General features: G+C 40.3%; 1 protein-coding gene and 1 long non-coding RNA gene across 2 annotated transcripts in view; one reads left to right on the top strand and one right to left on the bottom strand.

Annotated features, from left to right (window-relative positions):
- The window catches only part of LOC142666396 (serine/threonine-protein kinase 17A-like), a 31,340-nt gene extending 26,625 nt beyond the window's left edge, over nt 1–4,715 (bottom strand). The window contains exon 1 of the mRNA XM_075846427.1: nt 4,364–4,715. Coding sequence (XP_075702542.1) covers nt 4,364–4,461 — 98 coding nt within the window. The 5' untranslated portion in view covers nt 4,462–4,715. The remainder of the gene's footprint in view (nt 1–4,363) is intronic.
- Nucleotides 4,716–8,590: 3,875 nt separating this feature from the next.
- LOC142665874 (uncharacterized) lies at nt 8,591–21,013 on the top strand. The gene is made up of 3 exons (XR_012851591.1): nt 8,591–8,675; nt 16,849–16,974; nt 20,871–21,013. It is a non-coding gene; the product is annotated as an uncharacterized LOC142665874 (long non-coding RNA).
- The last annotated feature ends 253 nt before the right edge of the window (nt 21,014–21,266 follow it).

The raw sequence follows: 21,266 nt of genomic DNA on the forward strand, positions 1-21,266 counted from the left end.
CAAGATACATTTCACTGCTACTTACACCATTGACCAGAGCCTAAAAACAAAGAAGAACCATCTCCTAATAGTAAATAAGAGGACAGGTCATGTAATCATTGTCTTCTGACCGGGCCAGGCTGCTTGAAATTCCAATGTGTCAGCTCACAGCTCTCATATAAACAGGTCAGGGTATCGTTTCTCCTGTAAATGTATAGCTAGAACTAGTACTATCGGAACACCTGACCATCCTCACATCCCGTGCTTACATTCCCAGACGACCGGTCACATTTTCTCATTGTGTGGTGTGGTAATAAATTCAATGTGGCTCCAGCAAAACCGCAGGGACCACGAAAGAGGAAGTTCCCTTCGGACATTGTGCAAAATATAATCTTCATCGGACAAAAACATAATATACATATCTTGTTCAGAACGATCGGCACCATCCTCAAGATCGAGCCAAAGTCATTTCTTCCCACATGTATTTATTCCCTGTCATTTATATAAAATGAACATATTCCATGGCATTGCATATAAGAATATATTCACCTAGGTCCCTGTCCTCATGGGGCTGCAAATCTAAGTTTCTATCTAAAGCAGTTAGGGAAACCTACAGGGCAATCAACCGAAGAATGTTTTTGGCAAGAAAACAGAAGTAGCTGCAGGAAACCCATGTGGAGAATATGCAAACTACATTTAGATATGTATTTGGTCAAATCTGAACCCGTGGCATGAGTCGTGCCACCTTATAACTTACCAATGGCAATGTTCTCCACGTGTTTGTGTGGGTTTCCTTTGGGTACTCCAGTTTCCTCCCACACTCAAAAAGCATACAGATAGGTCATGTCATTTCAATTGTGAGCCCCACTGGGGACAGTACGGCTAGAATCATGCGAGCGTTTCCGTTTTGCGTCCGCAAAAAATGTAGCTTTTTTACTGCATTGCAGTTCCGTGTGGGATGCATGTACAGTGCGGTGCGCGCCTGCGTTTTTCACGCGCGTATGTCATGCGGTTTTTACGTCTGCAAAAAACTGAACGAGGCGTTTTGTTTTTTCTCGCATCATTTCTTTAACAATTGGTGGGTGAATCACAGACAGCACAGCTGTCCGTTGTTTTCACCCACCCATTGATTTCAATGGGCTGCGTGGTGCGCAAAAGCGCACAAAAATAGCACCTGTAGTAGCATTCACGCATTGGACACACAATGCGTGAAAAACAACGCAGGTCTGAATGGCTCCTTATTAATATTGTCACCCACAACGTCTTGTGAGGACTTGGGTGTACAGACGCCTATTAACAGTCTCTTGTTCCTTAAGTCAAGGTTTGAATTTGTAAGGTTGGTGTCACTCATAAAGTTACTGTCTACATTAGGAATAGCAGAGTGGTGTGAATGACCCATGAGCGGAGTAATTAACCCATTGCGTCTTATGACTTCACTAAGGAGTGACCTAGGTATGCACCACTGATCACTGGCATAAATTTTATTATAGCAGCTTTATGGACATGGAAGGCAGAAAGCACTTATACGAAGGTAAATTGTAATCACCAATCGCCATTATAGCTCCCATAGGAGCGGTCATCCACATTTACACAGGATCTGAGCGGAATATCATTTTGCATTGGCATGAATTGTAAGTAAGTATCAATTACCAGAAATATCTCGGTTATCTATTAGGTGCTCTAACTAAAGTCAGTGCGTACATGGAACTGCATCTATTGAACGTCCCAACAGACTCCCGATCTGCGAACCATAACACAATGCTTGTTGATTGCTGATCAACAAGTCCGTGGCACCAGTACAAGATTTGGGTAGCGGACACATGATACCCTTTTCACAATCAACTGAGAGGGACACGCTGATAAACATACAGTTCTTACCCCTTTATGGTCCCTCAAACGGAAATTTGGAAAGCTATTTTGTTACAGCAATATCACCCAATAGCTTACAATTATTAAATGGGTTTTCCGGGACTTAGATATTGATGACCTAACGATCCCACCAGCACTTTATCAAGTGCTGTGTCCCCTTCGTTTTAGTAGTGGCTGAATGGGACAGAGCTGCAGTATCGGGCACGGCCACTACAAAATATATGGCGCTGTGCCTGGTAAATAATGAAGTGGACATGGCAGTGACTGGAGTGCCACAGATCTTTCACTCAACTGATCGGTGGTGTCAAGATTTGGACTCCCTCCTATCTAATGCTGATGGCCTATCCTAAAAATGGGCCATCAAGTCCTGGAAAACCTCTTTAAAGCATCCAATAGATCTGGGCAGGGTCCAGGCATTGCATGACGCAGGGATTCAAAGTATACCAAAGTATACCAAAGATAGAATCCCTATCACTGGGGACGTGTCATGCTCCGCCTCCTCAGGCCATGCACTAGGCATAGCCCTTTTGATCAGTTTCGCCAGGAGTGTTCCTTTAATATTATCAATAAAGTAAAAATAACAAATATACCTGACAGTTAATACTACATTAAAAAAATGCTAATGGGGTTGGATGTGTTAGGTAATGAGCAGGTTTATCTACATATTTCTTAATGATCATAAATCTTCTAGGTTACAATAGTATCATTGCAACAATCTGAACACAGGCATCCTGCAATATACATCTGTTTCATCTGCAATTGTAAAAGAATGCATGGGAAGAGCGGCACTATTAGCTTAACCCATTTAAACAAAGGGTATAATTGGGCAGAGTGATTAAGTCAACACCTTATAATGACTACTAATATTGTGTTGGGAACAAATCCACAGAGGGTATTCGATACCTTTCAAACAAGTCACCATGCAGCAGAGTTTGTGACTTGGATGCATAGAGTTGAGAGGATTGCTCTATACCAGTGTGGGTCTGGGGTACCAGTATATATGGAGCTAGTATGTGATCTTCCTCTAGTGATTTGTAACATGCCACGCAACTCATGAGGTCTATATGTAGCCATATATCATTATCTTTAGCAAATGAGTACTTAATAGTGATGATCTGCAGAGAGAACTTTCCCAAAATGTCTAATAAATGTCTAGATTTAAGAATAATTTTTAAACCATAGAAGAACCAATACCAGTCCAAACACTTAGTGTACTGCCCCCTCCTGGCATGTCTTGTCAGGAGATGACACGGAACGTTCATCTTCTGACATGTTCTCCTTAAAGGGGTACTCCGATGAATGACATTTATGGCATTTGCATTGGATATGCTATAAATATCTGATACGTTGTCCTCATGTGAGCCTCATTGTGCTATTAATTTGGGCTGTTACAAAAGTTTATGGGAACTACAGACACAGCCGAGTTCCCCCACCTATCAGACATCCTACGAATATGCGTTATATGACTTCAGTAGGGATACCCCTTTAAGGAAGACATTCTATGGTGCAACTCAGTGACATCAAGTTGGTTCTTACCTGTGATTGGGTTCAATGCCACCACGGCTAGGAATATGATAACATTATATCAATAACTACCAAAGGGGCATTCAACCCAAACTGCTCCGCTCTTTATTATTATTATTATTATTATTATCCTCCTTGGACACTGAATGCAACTATCATATCTTCACTCTATAGTGATCCCTTTGTATGGAAGACGTGTCCTTCTCCGTTTTCAATGATCAATAATATACACCCACCAATACAAGCCCTTGAAAAGAGAGACAACTGTAACAGACAGATATTGACAATGTGGTATAAACACATCGGAAGATAACATTGGTGGAATTTTATAAGTTAGGACTCCCCCAGAATCCAAAAATGATTAATGACCAATTTCCGAGCAGCATCAAAAGGGTCCATATGGTCCACAGGACACTTCATTTTGGCAATCAGTGGGGGTCCCAGGGATAGCACCTTCACACATGTCAAAAGATACATTTAGGTGGAATCCCCCTTTAAATTATATCAACATAAATTTGTTTAGGATCTAATACAGCTACATTGTAAAAGTGCTAAAGTGCTAAATGAATAGTGTCTATCGCTACGAGTCCTTTTCCGTTGCATCTAGGCGAAGATCACGAAGAGTTAACCCACCTACAATAACTTTTGGATGAGTAAATATTCAACTGACATCTCACAATAATGAAGCACGTTCAGCTCGACTAAACTCAAATGGTATTTTAATGGGGGGGGGGGGGGGTTATAGAATATAGCGACCCGTGACAGACATTAAGGACTGTCTGTAAACCCCCCACAGACATTATACAGATCTCATCTCTGGATCAAAAGTGGACAAATAGCAAATACAATGCTGGGAATTGTAGTTCTATAATTATTACCTATATCAAACGCCTGTAAATTTTGACGTAAAACATAAAAACAAATATGATAAAACTCTGATGCGATTGTATATGTCAAATATTAAATAAAAGTGCCCCCTCCACTGTCTTACCTGCCCAGCTCCTTGCCCACAACACTGAAGTGGTCAGTGAAAGGGTCAGTCCTCAGGACAGTCTGTGTGTGAGTGACCAGGCAGCTTTTATCCATCATTGCCAGTGCCACAGTCCCAAAATAGTCAGAATTGGAGCAATAAAGTCACTAATCCCGAATTCTACACCCACAGCCCAATGTATGAGAAGAATGTGGGTGTACAGTCCTTACTGTACCCTGCTGCCGGTAGGGAATGCCGGGGCCACAGGCATGATGCAGGACTCTGAATGTCGTCTTGTAGGGTTTCCTGTAAGAAGCTGCTCAGACCTCAGACTCCAGACTCCTTCTCACTGCAGCTCGTGCTCTGTATACAACGTGCTGCGCGCGGGGACAGATACACATCTGTGAAGTCTGGGCCGTGCGGCAGCCAATCACAGGGGGCGTTGCCACACAGTGCCCCCAGTGGCGGTTTTTCTAAATTGCAGTCTTTTGTGAAATTCCCATTTCAGCTACAATAATATAATAGTTATAATATATGTAAAAAAAGATGTATACTGTTCATTAAGTTGTTGAGCAGGTGATTGTATCCCGATGAGTGAAGATAAAGTATTATATATGATCCTCTCTTCTTTTTTTTATTTGCACTAAAATATCTTGTAAAGAACAAGCATTGGAGAGATAAACTCTTTTTTTCTTTCATCAAAGCTATCTGAGGTATAAGCTATCTTGTCTGACTCTCTATAAGTGTATATTCACATGCGGCAGATTTGTTGCAGAATTTTCCCGTGTCTGTCCCAGTCATCTGAATGGGGCTTGTAGAAATTCACGTGCTTGCCGCCAAAGTAGCCCCATTCAGATGTATGGAAATAATTTCAGTGGCAGAAATTTCTGCAACAAATCTGCCGCTTGTGATTGCACCCTTGACATGCCCATTTGGCGTAATTTTTTTAAATGGGATTAGCGGCTGGTATATATATATATATATATATATATATATATATATATATATATATATATATATATCTGCTGCTATTTTTCTTCATGAAAACAAAGAAGTCCTTTTTGCTCAACAACACAGCTCAGTGGATAGATGGACTGTCCCCATACACATGAGATGGTCAGTAGAGCTAGTAAATATGCTTAAAGGGATACTCCTATTTTGTAATGTAGTGAAGCATCATAAGGATATGCTATAACACTCTGATCAGTTGGTGTCTGACCTCTGGGACCTCCACTAATCCCTAAAACGTAGGCACCAAACTGCAACACAGCTCAATTCAAGTCGAGTTTTCCCACGAACAACACGATAAGTATTAAGTGTCTGATCGATGGTGATCCCACGTCTGTGACCCCCACCATTTGAATGGAACGACGGTCAAGCATGCGCCCTACCGCTCCTTTAGACCCTATTGGACGGACCGCTGTACTTGGCTATCTTTGTAATGTTGAATAGAGCTGCAGGGCGCATGCCCGACAGTCGCTCAACTTAAAGGGGGGACACAGGACCACCGTTTTCGTAATTTTTTACGGGTCCCAGTTGTGGGTACCCCAGCGATCAGACATTTATCCCTTATCTGTGGATAGGGGAAAAGTGTTGTTTGTCGGAAAACCCTTTTAACTGTAGGCCGTTCATATTGAGGATCTTGGGGATTTTTGCCGTCAGTTCCATACACATGAATTGGATTGTTTCTGCAGCGTGTGTATAGATTTCTGAAAGCCTTATTCAGATTACTGGGACGGTCACAGAAATTTCTGCAACAAATCTGCTACGTGTGAATTTACCTTTCCAGCTCCCATAGGGCTGATCACCCAGCTTTACTAAGGTTCTGAATGATAAATCAGAAGTGAAGAATTGCAGTTTGAGAGGAAATATTACAAAATAATAAAGCTATTATCCTCCGAATCTGTCCTATCCAAGAAACCCTCCCCCCCCCCCCCACACACAAATGGTACATACTATCCATCAACAAGAACTAACAAGAATTAATTTTCCCATAGAATCAGTTAAGTAACATACAAGAGATATAGTATTACAAGTAGTCTGAAAAGAACAGAACTAACAAGTGAATAGCCAGGTCAATACAAAAAATAATGTGCAGGAACATGTGCAGGTTAAATAATGCTTAATAAAAAAAATAACCACAGCTCATCCCAATACTGCGCAATGCCCGCAAATGTAAGTAGACATCACACCAAAGTCACGTACATATGGAAAAGATCACAAAAACGTCACCAGTCATTGTGGAATATATTGAACAGTCAGTGACGGGCAGCAGCGTGGCAAGTGATACGGTAATCCTGTATTCTTCCACTTCATCTGAGGAAAAACACAATCTCTCTTTAAATCATAGTCCACAGCGCTGTACACAGATGACTCGCTTAGCCCTGTGTAAGGACACAAGCACACAACTGTTTGAGAGCTCCGTACAACCTCCCAGCTGTAATGCGGCACCCATAGAGGTCTACGGTAATTCGGTATGCCTCCAACTTTATATAGAGGTAAATGTAGATTTTTCTGTCAAATTTTGGATCAATCAAAACCCATTTACCAATGTTCTTTTAGGGTATTCTGAGTTATCCCTCATTCACAACCCTTATCTATTAGCCTTATTAGCGTAAATATTTGAAGATTTGGGGCATGGTTTTTATATTTTATCTCTTTTTTTTTTTTAATCTACATATGCATGAATGGACAGAGAGAGGAGTCCTCTGTTCCAAACACCCATGTGTTACCCTAAAGGCAACTCCTGCTATGGGGAACTTGGTACAACCATTTTTTATATGGTTGCCCATTGATTTCAATAGATGTTGTGTAATACTAGGCTACTTTTCTTTGCCTTAATCAATAATAATAGTAATAATATATTATTATATGCACATTAACTTTTTAGTTACAGATACTTATATAGCACCAACATATTCCACCAGATTGTAATCACTCAAGGGAACGGATGAAGAGTGGCCAACACTTCCATCATGGCTTTAGAGAGTTTCTAGATAGATGGTGCTATGGTGTCTGGGTCGTACATAGAAGAGAATGGGCCTCAGAGAAAGAAAAAAATGGTGTTGCCCGCTGTTCGTCCATGCCACTTTGCCCTCTTGGTAACCGGATTGTTCACCCTCTTAGCAGTTGTACTATTTATATGATATTATCACAATGGCACCAGCCTCGATGACCTGCACTCTACAGTCTCAATGGCCCGGTGTAATATATTTCCTTGCCAAGTTATTGCAGGAAACAATTAGAAAACAAAAGGGACACTGCAGTCCGCAAGTTACATGAAGACCCCAAAGGTAATGGAGTCAGATCACAGACTGTGAGTCCTCTATTTAACCCATTACTGCTGGTTGAAATGAATGACAGGCACTTATGGGGTTACATATATGACCTGCATTATTATTGACCTGAATTGTCATCAACCTTGAAAAGGATGTTTGCAAGCATCTGATCATATCATTATTAATTATTTTTATTACTCATACTATGTTGTATGCTTTACAGGTAATCATTATAACCTCACTTCATTCACAACCTGAATATTTAGGTATGACTGGCTGACGGCAGCTAACCCCCCCCCCCCCCCCATGTCACACCTACAAGGGGTGCAGGAAGCATATGAGGAGTTGTTTGGTGGATTCCTTAAACTGGAGAACAGCTTTACCTGTCCCTATGCCTGTCTATGACATGGAGGAACACTGCTATCACTGAGGGTGTCCAATTCCTGACCAAAACTTCGATCTGCAGGAGACAAAGAAAAAAAGTTTTGTCCCTACTGGACTGACTTTTTGTCTTCAATAGGTCTGAACCAAGGGCGTAGCTATAAGGAGTGCATAGGTAGCAATCTCATCCTGGCCCTGGTGCCTTAGGGAGTATTATAAATGGCACATGGTAGGTGGGGGGGGGGGGGGCCTTGTTACATATTTTGCACTGGGGCCCAGGAGCTTCAAGTTACACCTCTGTATAAAACCATGCCCATGCATTAGGATGTGAACTATCAATTCCCATAAACCTGTGACATCATTAGGTTTTTAATCTATCATCAGTATGTAGTTATGCTGGCCCCACACGCTGTAATAAAGGTAACAATAACAGGCTATTTGTCCCGGTCCTCCTAATCCCCCGATTCCAATCATTATGGTGTTGAGAGAGTATAATTGTTGAATGTGGGAGATAATGCAGTAAGAAGATGACTACTGACAGTTCTGAATCTGTGTGGTCATCATTCTAACAAACTGACTGCTATGAAGACAGACGTTGAACATGTGTGGCCAATCGGAAGGACTATCTTGTCTTCTGATGATCACATCAAGCATCAGGATCATATATGGTGGCGGTAATATGATACATCAACTTTCAATCTTCTACAATACGTCAAACATTCTAAGTAAAAATAGATCTTCAGTACACAGCTTTGAAGTCCTGCGCCGCAATGCAATATCTGTACCAAGCTCCCTGTCTATCACATGCAATGACCTGACACTATATAAAGATAAGTGTGAAATATTAATTTTATAGTAAGATAAATCTGCCAAAGCATTTACTACATTATTGTACAATCATGATATTCCATCATACCCCTTCATTGTAAGGTTGGGTGAGGATCCAGGCAGTCAGACCCCCATTTATTAGTAAGTGATGGCATATCCCTGCACACGAGGGCTTGATAAATGAGACTGCCCCTTGGCCCAATGCCTGAGCAAAGTTGGACAAACCTTGAGTTATACTGCGAAGGTTCCGGATCTTGTATCCTGAGTCTATTATCTGTTGATTTCCTGTATCCTGTGTCCGTTACCTGATGGTATCCTGTGTCCATTACCTATCGGTATCCTGTATCCTAAGTCCGTTACCTGTCAGTATCCTCTACTCTGTGGGTGCTTCCAGTAATCCGGCACCAGCCTTCTTCCAGAAATCCGGCACATGACTGTATCCTGCTACCACCAAGGTACCATCTGCCTGTGTCTTCCTAGCTTCTGTTTGGCCAGCAGCTACTACCCCGGGACCGACTCAAGAGGTAGCGACCTGGCAGCCTGCACGCAGCGAAGACCAGATCCCTGTAGAGGGTTTAATGTTGAAGACCAGGGAGGCTGCATAGACAATGTCCTTAGAGGTGGCATTATGCCAATACGGCAAAGTAGCCCAGGGGGTCCACAAACCTGCTGGTTGCTAAACTATGCTAGGAAAAAACACTTTAAGCTAGTCTTTTTTTATTTATTTTTTTTAACATATTTTGTCTTCTTACACCTCCTACTATCACAGAATGAGAGAACAGAAAACAATTGATAACGATCTTCTCATACTGAAACATCAACATTCAGGCCCCTGAAACTCCTTAAGGGTCATTTTACACGACCCAATATGGGTCATTAAAACAAGCGCCGACTGACAAAACAGATTATTGATCGGTGCTCGTTTGCTCCTTTCACAAGGAGCAGTGATCGATTATGTATGGGGATGAGCAATTGTTACTACAATTGTTCATCCCCATAAATTTTCATCATGTCGGCAGCTCATCTCCCTGTTTGCACAGGTTGATGTGCTGCCAACAAGCGACCTTTTTTTCTGAAGATCAGCCAATGAACTAAAATTGGATGGATACATTTCTCTAAGGAAATTATAGTAACTATTTTTAAAAAAAAAAGTAAGTAGCCTAAAGAAAGGAAAAATTATAATAGAAAGTTTTATACTTTTCATTTTTGGATCTATTCCCAGTTTTGACTAAAAGAATCTACATCCCAAAATGAGAAATGCGACTGTCAGTGATTACCAACCTAAAATATTTCTTCTCAAAAAGTCATCACTCCTTCATGTTTTTTTTCTTAGGTCTCAATCCCGGGCTGTTTTGATTCCGTTTTTGAGGGCTTTTATATTTAGCCAAAAACATTAGTGGATCCTAAAGAACCTAAAGAGATTTTCCAGACCCATAAAAAAATGTATAGCGCTGGAAAACCCCTATTTCACAAGGAGATTTTACAATTTCTTAATGCTGCAGACTATTCTGGCTGTCAAAACATCCCAGCGTAACGGAACCAAGCGCAACTGTGAACAGAGCCTTACTGATTCCATATATCCATGACTGGACAGCTGTAAAGTGTGTCAGGATATTTCTAATTGCCAATTGCCGCTAGCAGACAGAAAAAAAGCTAATTGTAATTGGCACCATGCTTTCCAGTGAAGATCTTTGGCATACTCAACCTACCCTTTTTTTTAGTATTGGAATGGTTAATAAGATGATGACTTATTCCTAGTCTTATTTTTTGCTCCAAAGTTAGAGGCAGCTTGGCAGGGTGAAGTCATTGCTTGGCACATCATATAATATATTTGGGATGTTAATGTGTGAGTCAGTTGGTCAGGTTGTAGCATGCAGGATCTGAGCGGAGATGACTTTCCCATTTTTGTGGCAACTGTGTATCAGCCGGACGATCAATCAAGTAAATGTCTGATTTGGGCAGCGGCTATTCCATTTAGCATCCATTTTTTCCTTCTACACTTTGGCAAAACACTTCCATGCCAAAGCAGGTCATTACTTTTAAATCTTTGATGTAGTATTAAAAAAAACTGTTCTGGTAATGATATGAGAGGGTGATCATTATCCAAAATTCCCATCCCTTACAATAGCTCAGTGTGGTTTATGATATCAAAGACTTTAGTTAGAAGTATGTAAATAGCGGTAACTCATGTCGCAACCATTATAGATCTTCTTATATCTCTAACTTAGTTGTGATCAATGTTTTAACACTTACCCAATTCCAATCATTAAAATGGGTTGTCGTTCAGTCTAAATAATCATCTTGTTCCTCTGTATTCTCCTTTTTTTTTTCTCACAGTGTAAGCCGTTCTTGGTCCCATTTGGTGGTCTACATAGAAAAGTGGGAGCTCTATAGCAAAGATTGAAATAGGACCCCCTTTAAAGTGATTGTCCATGTAACCATAACACAAAACCATGGGAATCATGGAGCTTCTTTACACTTCCTTCCCAACCATTATAAAATGAAAGGCTGGCAGATCCATTGGACTGGTCCCTCCTTGCCTTATTCATTAATACTGTGAATACTTGTGGAAAAGGCGTGCCGTCCGTATGTTCCCATGTGAAAGTGGAATGGTTTATCCACAGCTGAAACCCGTTACTCTTCTGGCACCCATAGCAGCCACATGGGGGCTACTTTATATTATATTAACTTTTTATATTATATTTAACACAGGATTTTTTAATATGGATGCCTACATGTTTACTTCAAATGTAGGTACTTATCCTGTTGTGAGAAAAATAAATTTAATCAAAATGTTTACCAACTGCTGCTTTGTTATTAAAGAGGATCCGCCACTTGTTAGTAATGTCCAGTCTCCAAACTAATCTAATAGGCACTCACACTGATAATGCTAGTGAAAATTGTGTCCCAAAAAGTCTATTATTTTAAAAGTTATGAGTTTTTTTCTAAATATGCAAATGAGGCTATACTAGACAAGTGGGTGTCAACAGCAGCGATTCTCCTGAGGTGGAGCCTCCTCACAGCCTCTGACGCTGTTTCACACAGTGTGAGAGACTGAGGCTGGAGGGAAGGGGGATCACTTCAAATAGCCATATATCGGGATGAGATTCTAATCTTTCATATGGCACCAGGATCACAGTTCCAGCTGTGAAACAACCGGAGGTATCACCAGTTGTAAATACAGTCGGGAATGGAAGCTGTATACTATATGATCACCCTGTGTTGCTGGGCTGGGAAGAGAAGAACTGTATGACGTCATACAGAAAACATTACACTGCCCAGAGTGAATAGAAAGAGTAACCTCCAATTTGGCAAGTATAGCCACATTAGCATATTTAGAAAAATGCACATAACTTTGAAAATAATAAATGTTTTTGATTTTTTTTTAGACTGTAGTTATCAGCATCATAGCACCTATTAGATTAGTTAGGAGATAGGGAATTAATAAACTAGTGACAGATCCTCTTTAAGATCCCTTGATAAGTGATGTATTGGAGCAGAATACTAGGAGAATGGAGGCAGATAATATTTTTGTTATTGCAGTATACTCATCCTACTTCAATTTTTATTTTTATTTTTTTTATGGGTACTATAGTGCCAATGCCAATAGTAATAAGCCTATACGGAGGCCAAATATTAGTACTGGAAGAGGAATAAGGCCTCATGCACACGACCGTAGCCGTGTGCACGGCCGTTATTTTCGGGTCGGCCGGCTGCGGACTGTCAGCGGACTGTCAGCCGCAGGCCGCCCGCAAGTCGTGGGACATGCACATGGCCGCAACCATTGTTTTCAATGAGCCCGGACCGCAGAACCGGGCCGTAATAAGACATGCCCGTTCTTTCTGCGGTCCGGGCTCCCGGGCCGTGCACGGACCGCAAAAACTACGGTCGTGTGCACGGCCCCATAGAAAAGAATGGGGCCGCAATTCTCCCGTGGATTTTCGGGGGAATTGCGGCCGCAAAAACACGGTCGTGTGCATGAGGCCTAATAGTAAATATTTGATGTCACATTGAAGTGCCAAATATACCTGTGCCATTTCTAATGACTTCCTAAAGAATTAAGTCAGGACTTGATGTACATATGTTCTTGTCTGGTATCGCCTCTGCACCGTGGCTGTCAACACTATATGTAGTATTCAGATTGTCATGTTCATTGGTATATATTGTGTGTAGTCCCCGATGTTATCCTATGAATGACAATGCCGATCTCCTTTGTGATGAGGTCACTTCTCGTGTAACTGGAAGATTAAAGGTTGAAGTCAGTATCTAGCTATCTATTTATTTATTTATCTATCTAGACCTTGGAATGGAAAAATTATGCTTTCAACTATTTGCCCAGTAGGCCAATCATTATAGAATTAGCTAGTATCAATATGCACAAGGCCCCGGGACCAGATGTGTGACACCCTAGAGTTCTTAAAGAGCTTAGTTCAGTTATTTCGGTCCCCCCACTGCATAATATTTAGAGATTCTCTAGTGACTGGAATAGTGCCAAGGTCTGGCGCAGGGCAAATGTGGTGCCTATTTTCAAAAAGGGCTCTAGGTCGTCCCCGGGAAATTATAGACCAGTAAGTTTAACATCAATCGTGGGAAAAATGTTTGAGGGGCTATTGAGGGACTATATACAGGATTATATGACAAAAAGTAGTAGTAAAACCATGCTGGCTGTCACTTATAATAAGGACAGAATTTATCAGACCAACCTGATTTGTTTTTATGAAGAGGAGAGCAGAAGCCTAGACAGAAGGGCCGCTATAGATGTAGTGTTTTTGGACTTTGCAAAGGCATTTGACTCTGTCCCTCATAGACGTTTAATGGGTAAATTAAGGACTATAGGTTTAGAAAGTATAGTTTGTAATTGGATTGAGAATTTGTTCAAGGACCGTATCCAGAGAGTTGTGGTCAATGATTCCTACTCTGAATGGTCCCCGGTTATAAGTGGTGTACCCCAGGGTTCAGTGCTGGGACCACTATTATTCAACTTATTTATTAATGATATAGAGAATGGGATTAATAGCACTATTTCTATTTTTGCAGATGACACCAAGCTATGTAGTAATGTTCAGTCTATGGAAGATGTTCATAAATTACAAGCTGATTTGGACACACTAAGTCTTTGGGCATCCACTTGGCAAATGAGGTTTAATGTAGATAAATGTAAAGTTATGCATCTGGGTACCAACAATCTGTATGCATCATATGTCCTAGGGGGAGCTACACTGGGGGGAGTCACTTGTTGAGAAGGATCTGGGTGTACTTGTAGATCATAAACGAAATAACAGCATGCTTCTAAGGCCAGCAAGATATTGTCATGTATTAAGAGGCATGGACTCGCGGGACAGGGATGTAATATTACCACTTTACGAAGCATTAGTGAGGCCTCATCTAAAATAAGCAGGTCAGTTCTGGGCTCCAGTTCATAGAAAGGATGCCCTGGAGTTGGGAAAAAATACAAAGAAGAGCAACGAAGCTAATAAGGGGCATGGAGAATCTAAGTTATGAGGAAAGATTAAAATCATTAAACCTATTTAGGCTTGAAAAGAGACGACTAAGGGGGGACATACAAAAAATATGGTGAAATCCTGTTCCATGTAAAACCCCCTCAAAAGACAAGGGGGCACCCCCTTAGTCTGGAGAAAAAAAAGGTTCAGTCTCCAGAGGCGACAATTCTTCTTTACTGTGAGAACTGTAAATCTATGGAATAGTCACCGCAGGAGCTGGTCACAGCAGGGACAGTAGATGGCTTTAAAAAAGGCTTAGATAACTTCCTAGAACAAAAAAATATCAGCTCCTATGTCTTTTTTTAACCGTACTAACTATGTAACCATTGAGTGGCAAAGTGGTTTAGTGTCTAACACTGTTGCCTTGTAGCAGTGAGGACACTGTATCAAATCCAACTGCATAGAGTGAATATATGCTCCCTCTGTTTTTTGGATTGGTACAGATCGACTGTCTTGTTATCAAACTGGATCTAGTGTGCGTGGCTCTAACTCAATAACGGGCTCCAAAGGTCTAGAAGAAGATAACCCTATTTGGAGCTGACTTTGGGGCTAATCGCTTGCCACTAGGATCTGTTTCTTATGTGTTAATTCACAAATGACCTTATTGATGATATGTCCTTATAACAACAAAGTTTACTATGCAAATATAAGTTGACATCCACATGTTTTATATAGTTGTAGGGTTAGCCCATGGAATTTCCTCTGGTGAGTCCAAGGAACCTCAGTCTGACTCCGAGAAATTAGCTAGTTAAGCACACTGGGGTACAGGGACTAACGGATATTAAAAACACCCATACAACACCAAAATGTAAGTACTATATACCAGCTATGCTCCAGGTCATGGCTTTTAGATTTAAGAATTGTGTTAAGAGGGGCATATTTTTAATCTACAGCTACTTATTTGGGGACATAATTGTTTGCTGTCAAAGCACATGATAAAATGTTTTTTAGGGCAATGCTCCTCTGACTAAAAGCTACTAACTCTTGACTATGAAGATTCATTCTCATGCCTCATGCACACAACCGTGATATACTGACCGTATGTCGGCCGCATTTCCCGGACTGAACACGGTTCAGGGAGCCAGAGTTTCATAGCATCATAGTTATGTACGATGCTGGGAGTAACTGCCTCCCGTGGAAATACTGTCCCGTACTGAAACCATGATTACAGTACAGGACAGTATTTCTGCGGGGAGGCAGGGACTCCTAGAATTATACATAACTATGATGCTAGGAGACGGCTCCCTGAACGGTGTCCGGTCCGGGAAATGCGGCCAAGGTACGGTTCGTATATCACGGCCCAAACACGTTTGTGTGAATAAGGCTTTACTGTGGGTTTAGAGATGCTGGATGTTTGAGAATACACAAATGCTAAGAATGATGCGTGTCACCACAGCACCTGGTTTTCGAAGGGATGGACCTCACGGTATCCTGACCATTTAACATCTGTCTATTGTGGGTTCTGGCACTACTGTTGGGGTATTCTCAGCAGCAGACTCAGAACTTGGATTGGTATTTCTAGCTGGTAGTCATTTTGAATTCTTATAGGCAGACGCACAGAGATGATTTATCTTTTCAGATGACTTCATGACATTTTGAAGTCTCCAGTAGAAAAATCTCAATGTCAGAGATGCTGAAATAGCATCCCAGATCATGTACTCAGATAGAGAAATGCCATGTAAAGTTGAACATCTCCAAATATACCAAATCTTGTGAAGTTTTCCTATTTTAGTGTGCTTTTTTAAAATGTATGTGTAAAGAGCCTTTTCTCTTTGATCTTATTTATATTTAAGATGTAATCGTGGCAGCAATGCATTTTCCATGATATGAGGGGCCATGATATTGTGTGGGAAGGCGCAGCATTAAAATTTCTACATTTTACAGCCACATTTTAAGTGAAAATGTAATGAAATTCTTAGGTATTTAGACTCTTCAGGCCTGTCCACATGTAACGGAATTGCTGCAGAAAATTTCTGCAGCAATTCCGTTGAAAGTAGCAGACTTTCCGCTGCGACAAAAATGAACCATTTCCTGCGTTTGTAACTGCAAAAAATGGTACGTATTTTGCGCCATTTTTCACAATTCTGGGAGATGGTGACATCTCCTCTGAAAAATGCAGCAATTCTGCTCTGAATTTTTACGCAGCGTGTGGATGACATTTGTTAAATGTCACCCACTTTGCTGCTACTGTATTCTGCTGGATATTTTCCGTCCGCAATTCCAGACAGAAATACGCAGCAATTCCGCTACGTGTGGACAAGCCCTTAAAGCAAATCTATCAGTCTCCAAAAATATCATATATCATCAAAGTATCATCCAAAGTATCATCCAATTGTGGGTCTTTGCCCATTTCTTTGCATGGCTTCTGTAAATGTATCTGCTCAACCAACTTCATTAGACATAGAACAAAAGAGGAGTTTACAAATGGTCAGAATACGTATACTCGCAGGTATCGTGTGTACTGTTATATGGTGTGTGAGCCCATTTTATCATAGACTTTTCCATTTCTCTTGCTCAGAAGAAAAGCAGTGCCCTAGGAGGAAGTCAGCCCTTGTATATATCAATATATACCTCCGCGTGATTGACAAATTCCGCCTACAGCTGTTTACGTTGATAGACAAGACCTCATGCCACTGGATTATCTGTAAGATTAATAGCTCAGAAGTGAGATTTCATCAGCTCTTTTCCATCTCTGTAATATGCATGGCAATATAAATGTAACTTGACGGATAAAGTTATAAAGTGGTGGAAATGTCTTCGTATTATACGAATAATTTAGAAATCTTAATCTTCCTATTTCTATTGGGGATCTTTGTAGAGGTGTGTATGGATTTCAAGCTACTTTTTGGTGTATTAGATCAGTCAGTCTACCACTTTTACAGTGTACGAGAAAGTTCAATTCTGTATTGACCAAGTCTGATCGCCATTTGTGAGTGACATCTCTCCCCATGTATGGGCAACTTTATACATTAGGATTTTAATTCAAGTGAATTCTTAAGAATGGCCATAAACGTTATCCTTTCTGATCACATCGTTTTTATATTATTAGACCTTCAAGTCACATATTTACTCGCATTTTTCAGGAAGATTTTTAGATCGTAAGGTTTTCTTTAGTGGTTTTGGTCTTCCAGTTTAAATGTACTTTGAGCAAACTGTATTATGAGAATTTCTCTATTATATTGTGTCGCGATATGATGACATGCATTGTGACAACTACTGTGAAAAATCCCTTCTCTGTGTTTTCCTTAAGGGAAGACATGACGTTGTTTGACAGCAATTTTTTTTCTCATATATTGTCAGTATTGATCTTGTTGGTATTTTACCTGGCGGCAGAGAATATTTATATTTTGTTCCAGTTATATGTCTATGAAAGCAGCAGAAAAAGTGTCAGACCTTGTAATCAGTAATATGCCTTTTTTGTATAATTATCTTGTAACCCTCAAGGAAACTGTCAGAATCTAAGGAATACTAAATGTTGGTTAGTTTAGTTCCAGACTGGACTGACCAGGTTGCAGAATGTGACCCTACAGACCGGTGGATAAGGACAGTTTACTTAGTGCTCTTTTGCAGATTCTTCCCCCTGGGCCTTCTGCCGTTTGTTTACACTGTGCAGATCCATGAAAGATGACATTCCTACCGGGCCTCCACACACTTTAATTGACTTTAATGGATTAAGTGAGAAAATTGGCGTTCTGCACAGAAACAACAACAATTCAGCAGCAGCGATAAGGGAAAATTATGATGCACCCATAATCCATTAACTTTTATAATTTTAGATGATTGAAAGAGTCACCATGTGTTAAAGACATTATTTTCCTACATTAATCTTTATAAAAATATGGTTTATGTGTTAGTGAGAGACAGCAAAAGTCAATTTAAAGAGGACCTGTCACTAGGTCATATATGTTGAACTGGTTAACTGACCTGAGAAGCGCTGTCTTCCTGAATCCAGCGCTGTTTTTTCTTTTTCGTTTTCCTGGACCGCCGCATTTCAGAGATATGGCCCTGTTGTGTTGGCTCTCTATATTCTAATTTGCTGTAGTTAGCCAACTGGGTGGAGCTAGCTTCCCTTCCTCTGATGCTGACCAATCAGCGCGAGGTTAGATTGAGGATATTTCACGCCCTGTTGACTAACTACAGCAAATTAGAATAGAGGGAGCCAACATAACAGTGGGCCATATCTCTGGAATGGGGGGAACCAGAAAAAAAAAATCAACGCTAAAATCGGGAAGACAGTGCTATATAGGTGAGTTAACTAGTTCAACTTATATGACCTAGTGACAGGTCCTCTTTAAGGTAGTTTTGACTTGGAATGAGTATCCGGGACAATCTGGTTACTAGGGACATGCCCTTTGAAATTACTGTGGTTATTAGGTATTGTTCCCATTGCAACCAGACTCAAAACTGAATTGGCATTATGCTGATAGGAAATAAGGGAAAAGCACTTCAGCAGGAATGAAGTCTTACTATTTCCCGTCTCATCCCGCATTATTAATCAAGTTTTCTAAAAATCTAGATAAATATGTTGTGCGCCATAATTTCAGATTTTTAAATCCGTAAAGCCGTTCATAAATTCCCTGCACTGTATCAGATGACAAGTAGGTATGACTCAATGCTATATGAAGTCAATTTGATCCCATTTTCTGTGATTTGTTTGTAATAAATAGGTGTGACTCCTGGACTGCATTCAGCTTAGAGAAAGACAAATTGAAAATAATGTATCTTCATGAATAAGTGTACTAGGGGCAAGATAGGAAGTTTATACAAAATTAAAATGGTTGGGTACAAGTTACAACACCTTCTAACACATCGCTGTCTCATATTTCTCTTATCAACTCTATACTGCTCCACTAATATTACCTCTATGCTGAGGGTTGTAGCGACACAAAGAAAATACTTTTTATTTCAGCCCATGAAGGACACATGAAAACCGATAGGAAGAAATGTCTTTCTATTATGGTAGCATGGCAATGCCATCTGAGGTATGTGTGCTCCTGAAATATAAGAACTGGAGCCATTACCTCATAGAGGAAGCTTAGAGAATCTTCTGACTCACATACTTCATATACATTAGTGTGAACTAATTTTCACTAACTCGCATACCTGACCACAGTTGGTCTTTGCCATCCTAGAAGTGTCTGTATGAAACAAATAAGAGTATCCTGCAAATAAGGTTGCATGGACACAGGGGTGTAACTAGAGACCCCGTTTGTTGCGTGGGTCCCATGTAGATGACTTTTGTTTCTCATCACTGAGTTATTAAAGCATGAAAGGAAAAAAGAACATAAAATTAAAAAAAAGTACCAGGTCCATTAAAAAAAATGTAGGTCCCAACTAGTAACATAGCAAATGTTAAGAACGCTAGCAGATAGAAGACAAGGGATGGACTTGGCTCTGCTCCGAAATCCTGATTTATCTCTGCTGGCAAGCCTTATGATGATCAGTTCCAATAATTGTACATTACATGGCTAGAATTGTTCATAATTATAGCTAATTTCCTGTAAAATACGTTTCCGTAGATATAGATCTACTCAAATTAAGGGATTGGCCCTGTTTAAACCAGTTAGAGGAAAAGATTTTGGAAGCAGCACTGTGACTTTTGGCTCATAGCAATCAAGAACCCGGGTCGAAAAGGAAGACAACCCCCCCATCTGACCCAATGGTTTTCAACCTTGCACATTGCAAGTAGCTTAGATTTGGGAATTATTTCCTATATTTCCTGGTCTTTCAAGGTTAAATGCACATAAGGCTGGAAACATGATTGTAGCCGTATTACAGGGATTTTCTAAATCGGAGTGTGAATATGATGACTATGTGTGCAAGTAGGCACAACATCTATACACATAAGCAACCACTCAGGATTGTAAAAAAAAAAAAATCATATGTAATTCATGGAAGAAGGAAAAAAAAAAAGTCTTGGAGCACAGAAGATCCAATGTGGATGAAAAAGCACTACAGTACGTTGTGGCATTGTACAAATCCTTTTGACGAACTACTTTTCCGTTACGTCATGAAAGGGGTTTGTATGGCCCCAAACACATTGTGATTCTTATTAAGTAAAATCTTACTCTGTGCTCCAAGTCTTTTTTTGTTTTATTCAATATTATTTGATGGAAGATCATATATACAAATGTTCTTGAAATTCTTTCACATCTCTAGATACAGATCACAATCTGCTCCTTCCAATTCAGCCAGACAAATTTGACATGTTATCTACATACTTGAGGCGTGTACTGTGATTCAGCCAGTTGACACTTATATGCTCTCAGGTCCTTCAGCTCGACAGCAAATTTTACTGATCCAGCAGATTTTTGTTGTTGAGTAACCCCCTTTGATGATAATCATTTGTTACACAAATACTCAAAACTACTGTAAAATAAATTCAGCATTAACCGTCACAAGAAATTACAGTTTTTGTTCCTAGCCATTCATCCAACTATCAGCCAGGGCTGTTCGTAAAGTTGAACGCGCATTTTCAGTATAGCAGTCACTTATTTTTCACTATCATTTATCTCTTCCAATTTCCATATTTGTCCACAGACATCCCTTCTGTCTTCCTATTTCCTTCCACTCTTCTGCTGCTTCACGATTCCTCTGAGTAAGCCTGTTCATCAAAAGACAGCTCGGACAATTGGACCATTGAGCAGGCCTTGTGGTTTGTAGAAAGCCTAGACATAATTTGACAGCATGCTACATGAAGGACACTGGATTAATTCAGTTTCCATTTGGCCTTGTGTTATAAATACATTATCTCAGGGAAGCATGAATGGGGCATTGTTGTAATCAAGAGGAAATAAAATGATAAACCACTTGGTTGACCAATTAATTATTGTCAAAACAGAAGAGCTGACGATTCAAAACCAGGGGGAGGCAACTGATGCAGGCGGAGAATTCTTACTCTTATACTGACATGACTAAACTAAATGACAGCGACAG

The sequence above is a fragment of the Rhinoderma darwinii genome, chromosome 13, assembly GCF_050947455.1.
Source record: "Rhinoderma darwinii isolate aRhiDar2 chromosome 13, aRhiDar2.hap1, whole genome shotgun sequence".
Taxonomy (NCBI): Eukaryota; Metazoa; Chordata; class Amphibia; order Anura; family Rhinodermatidae; genus Rhinoderma; species Rhinoderma darwinii.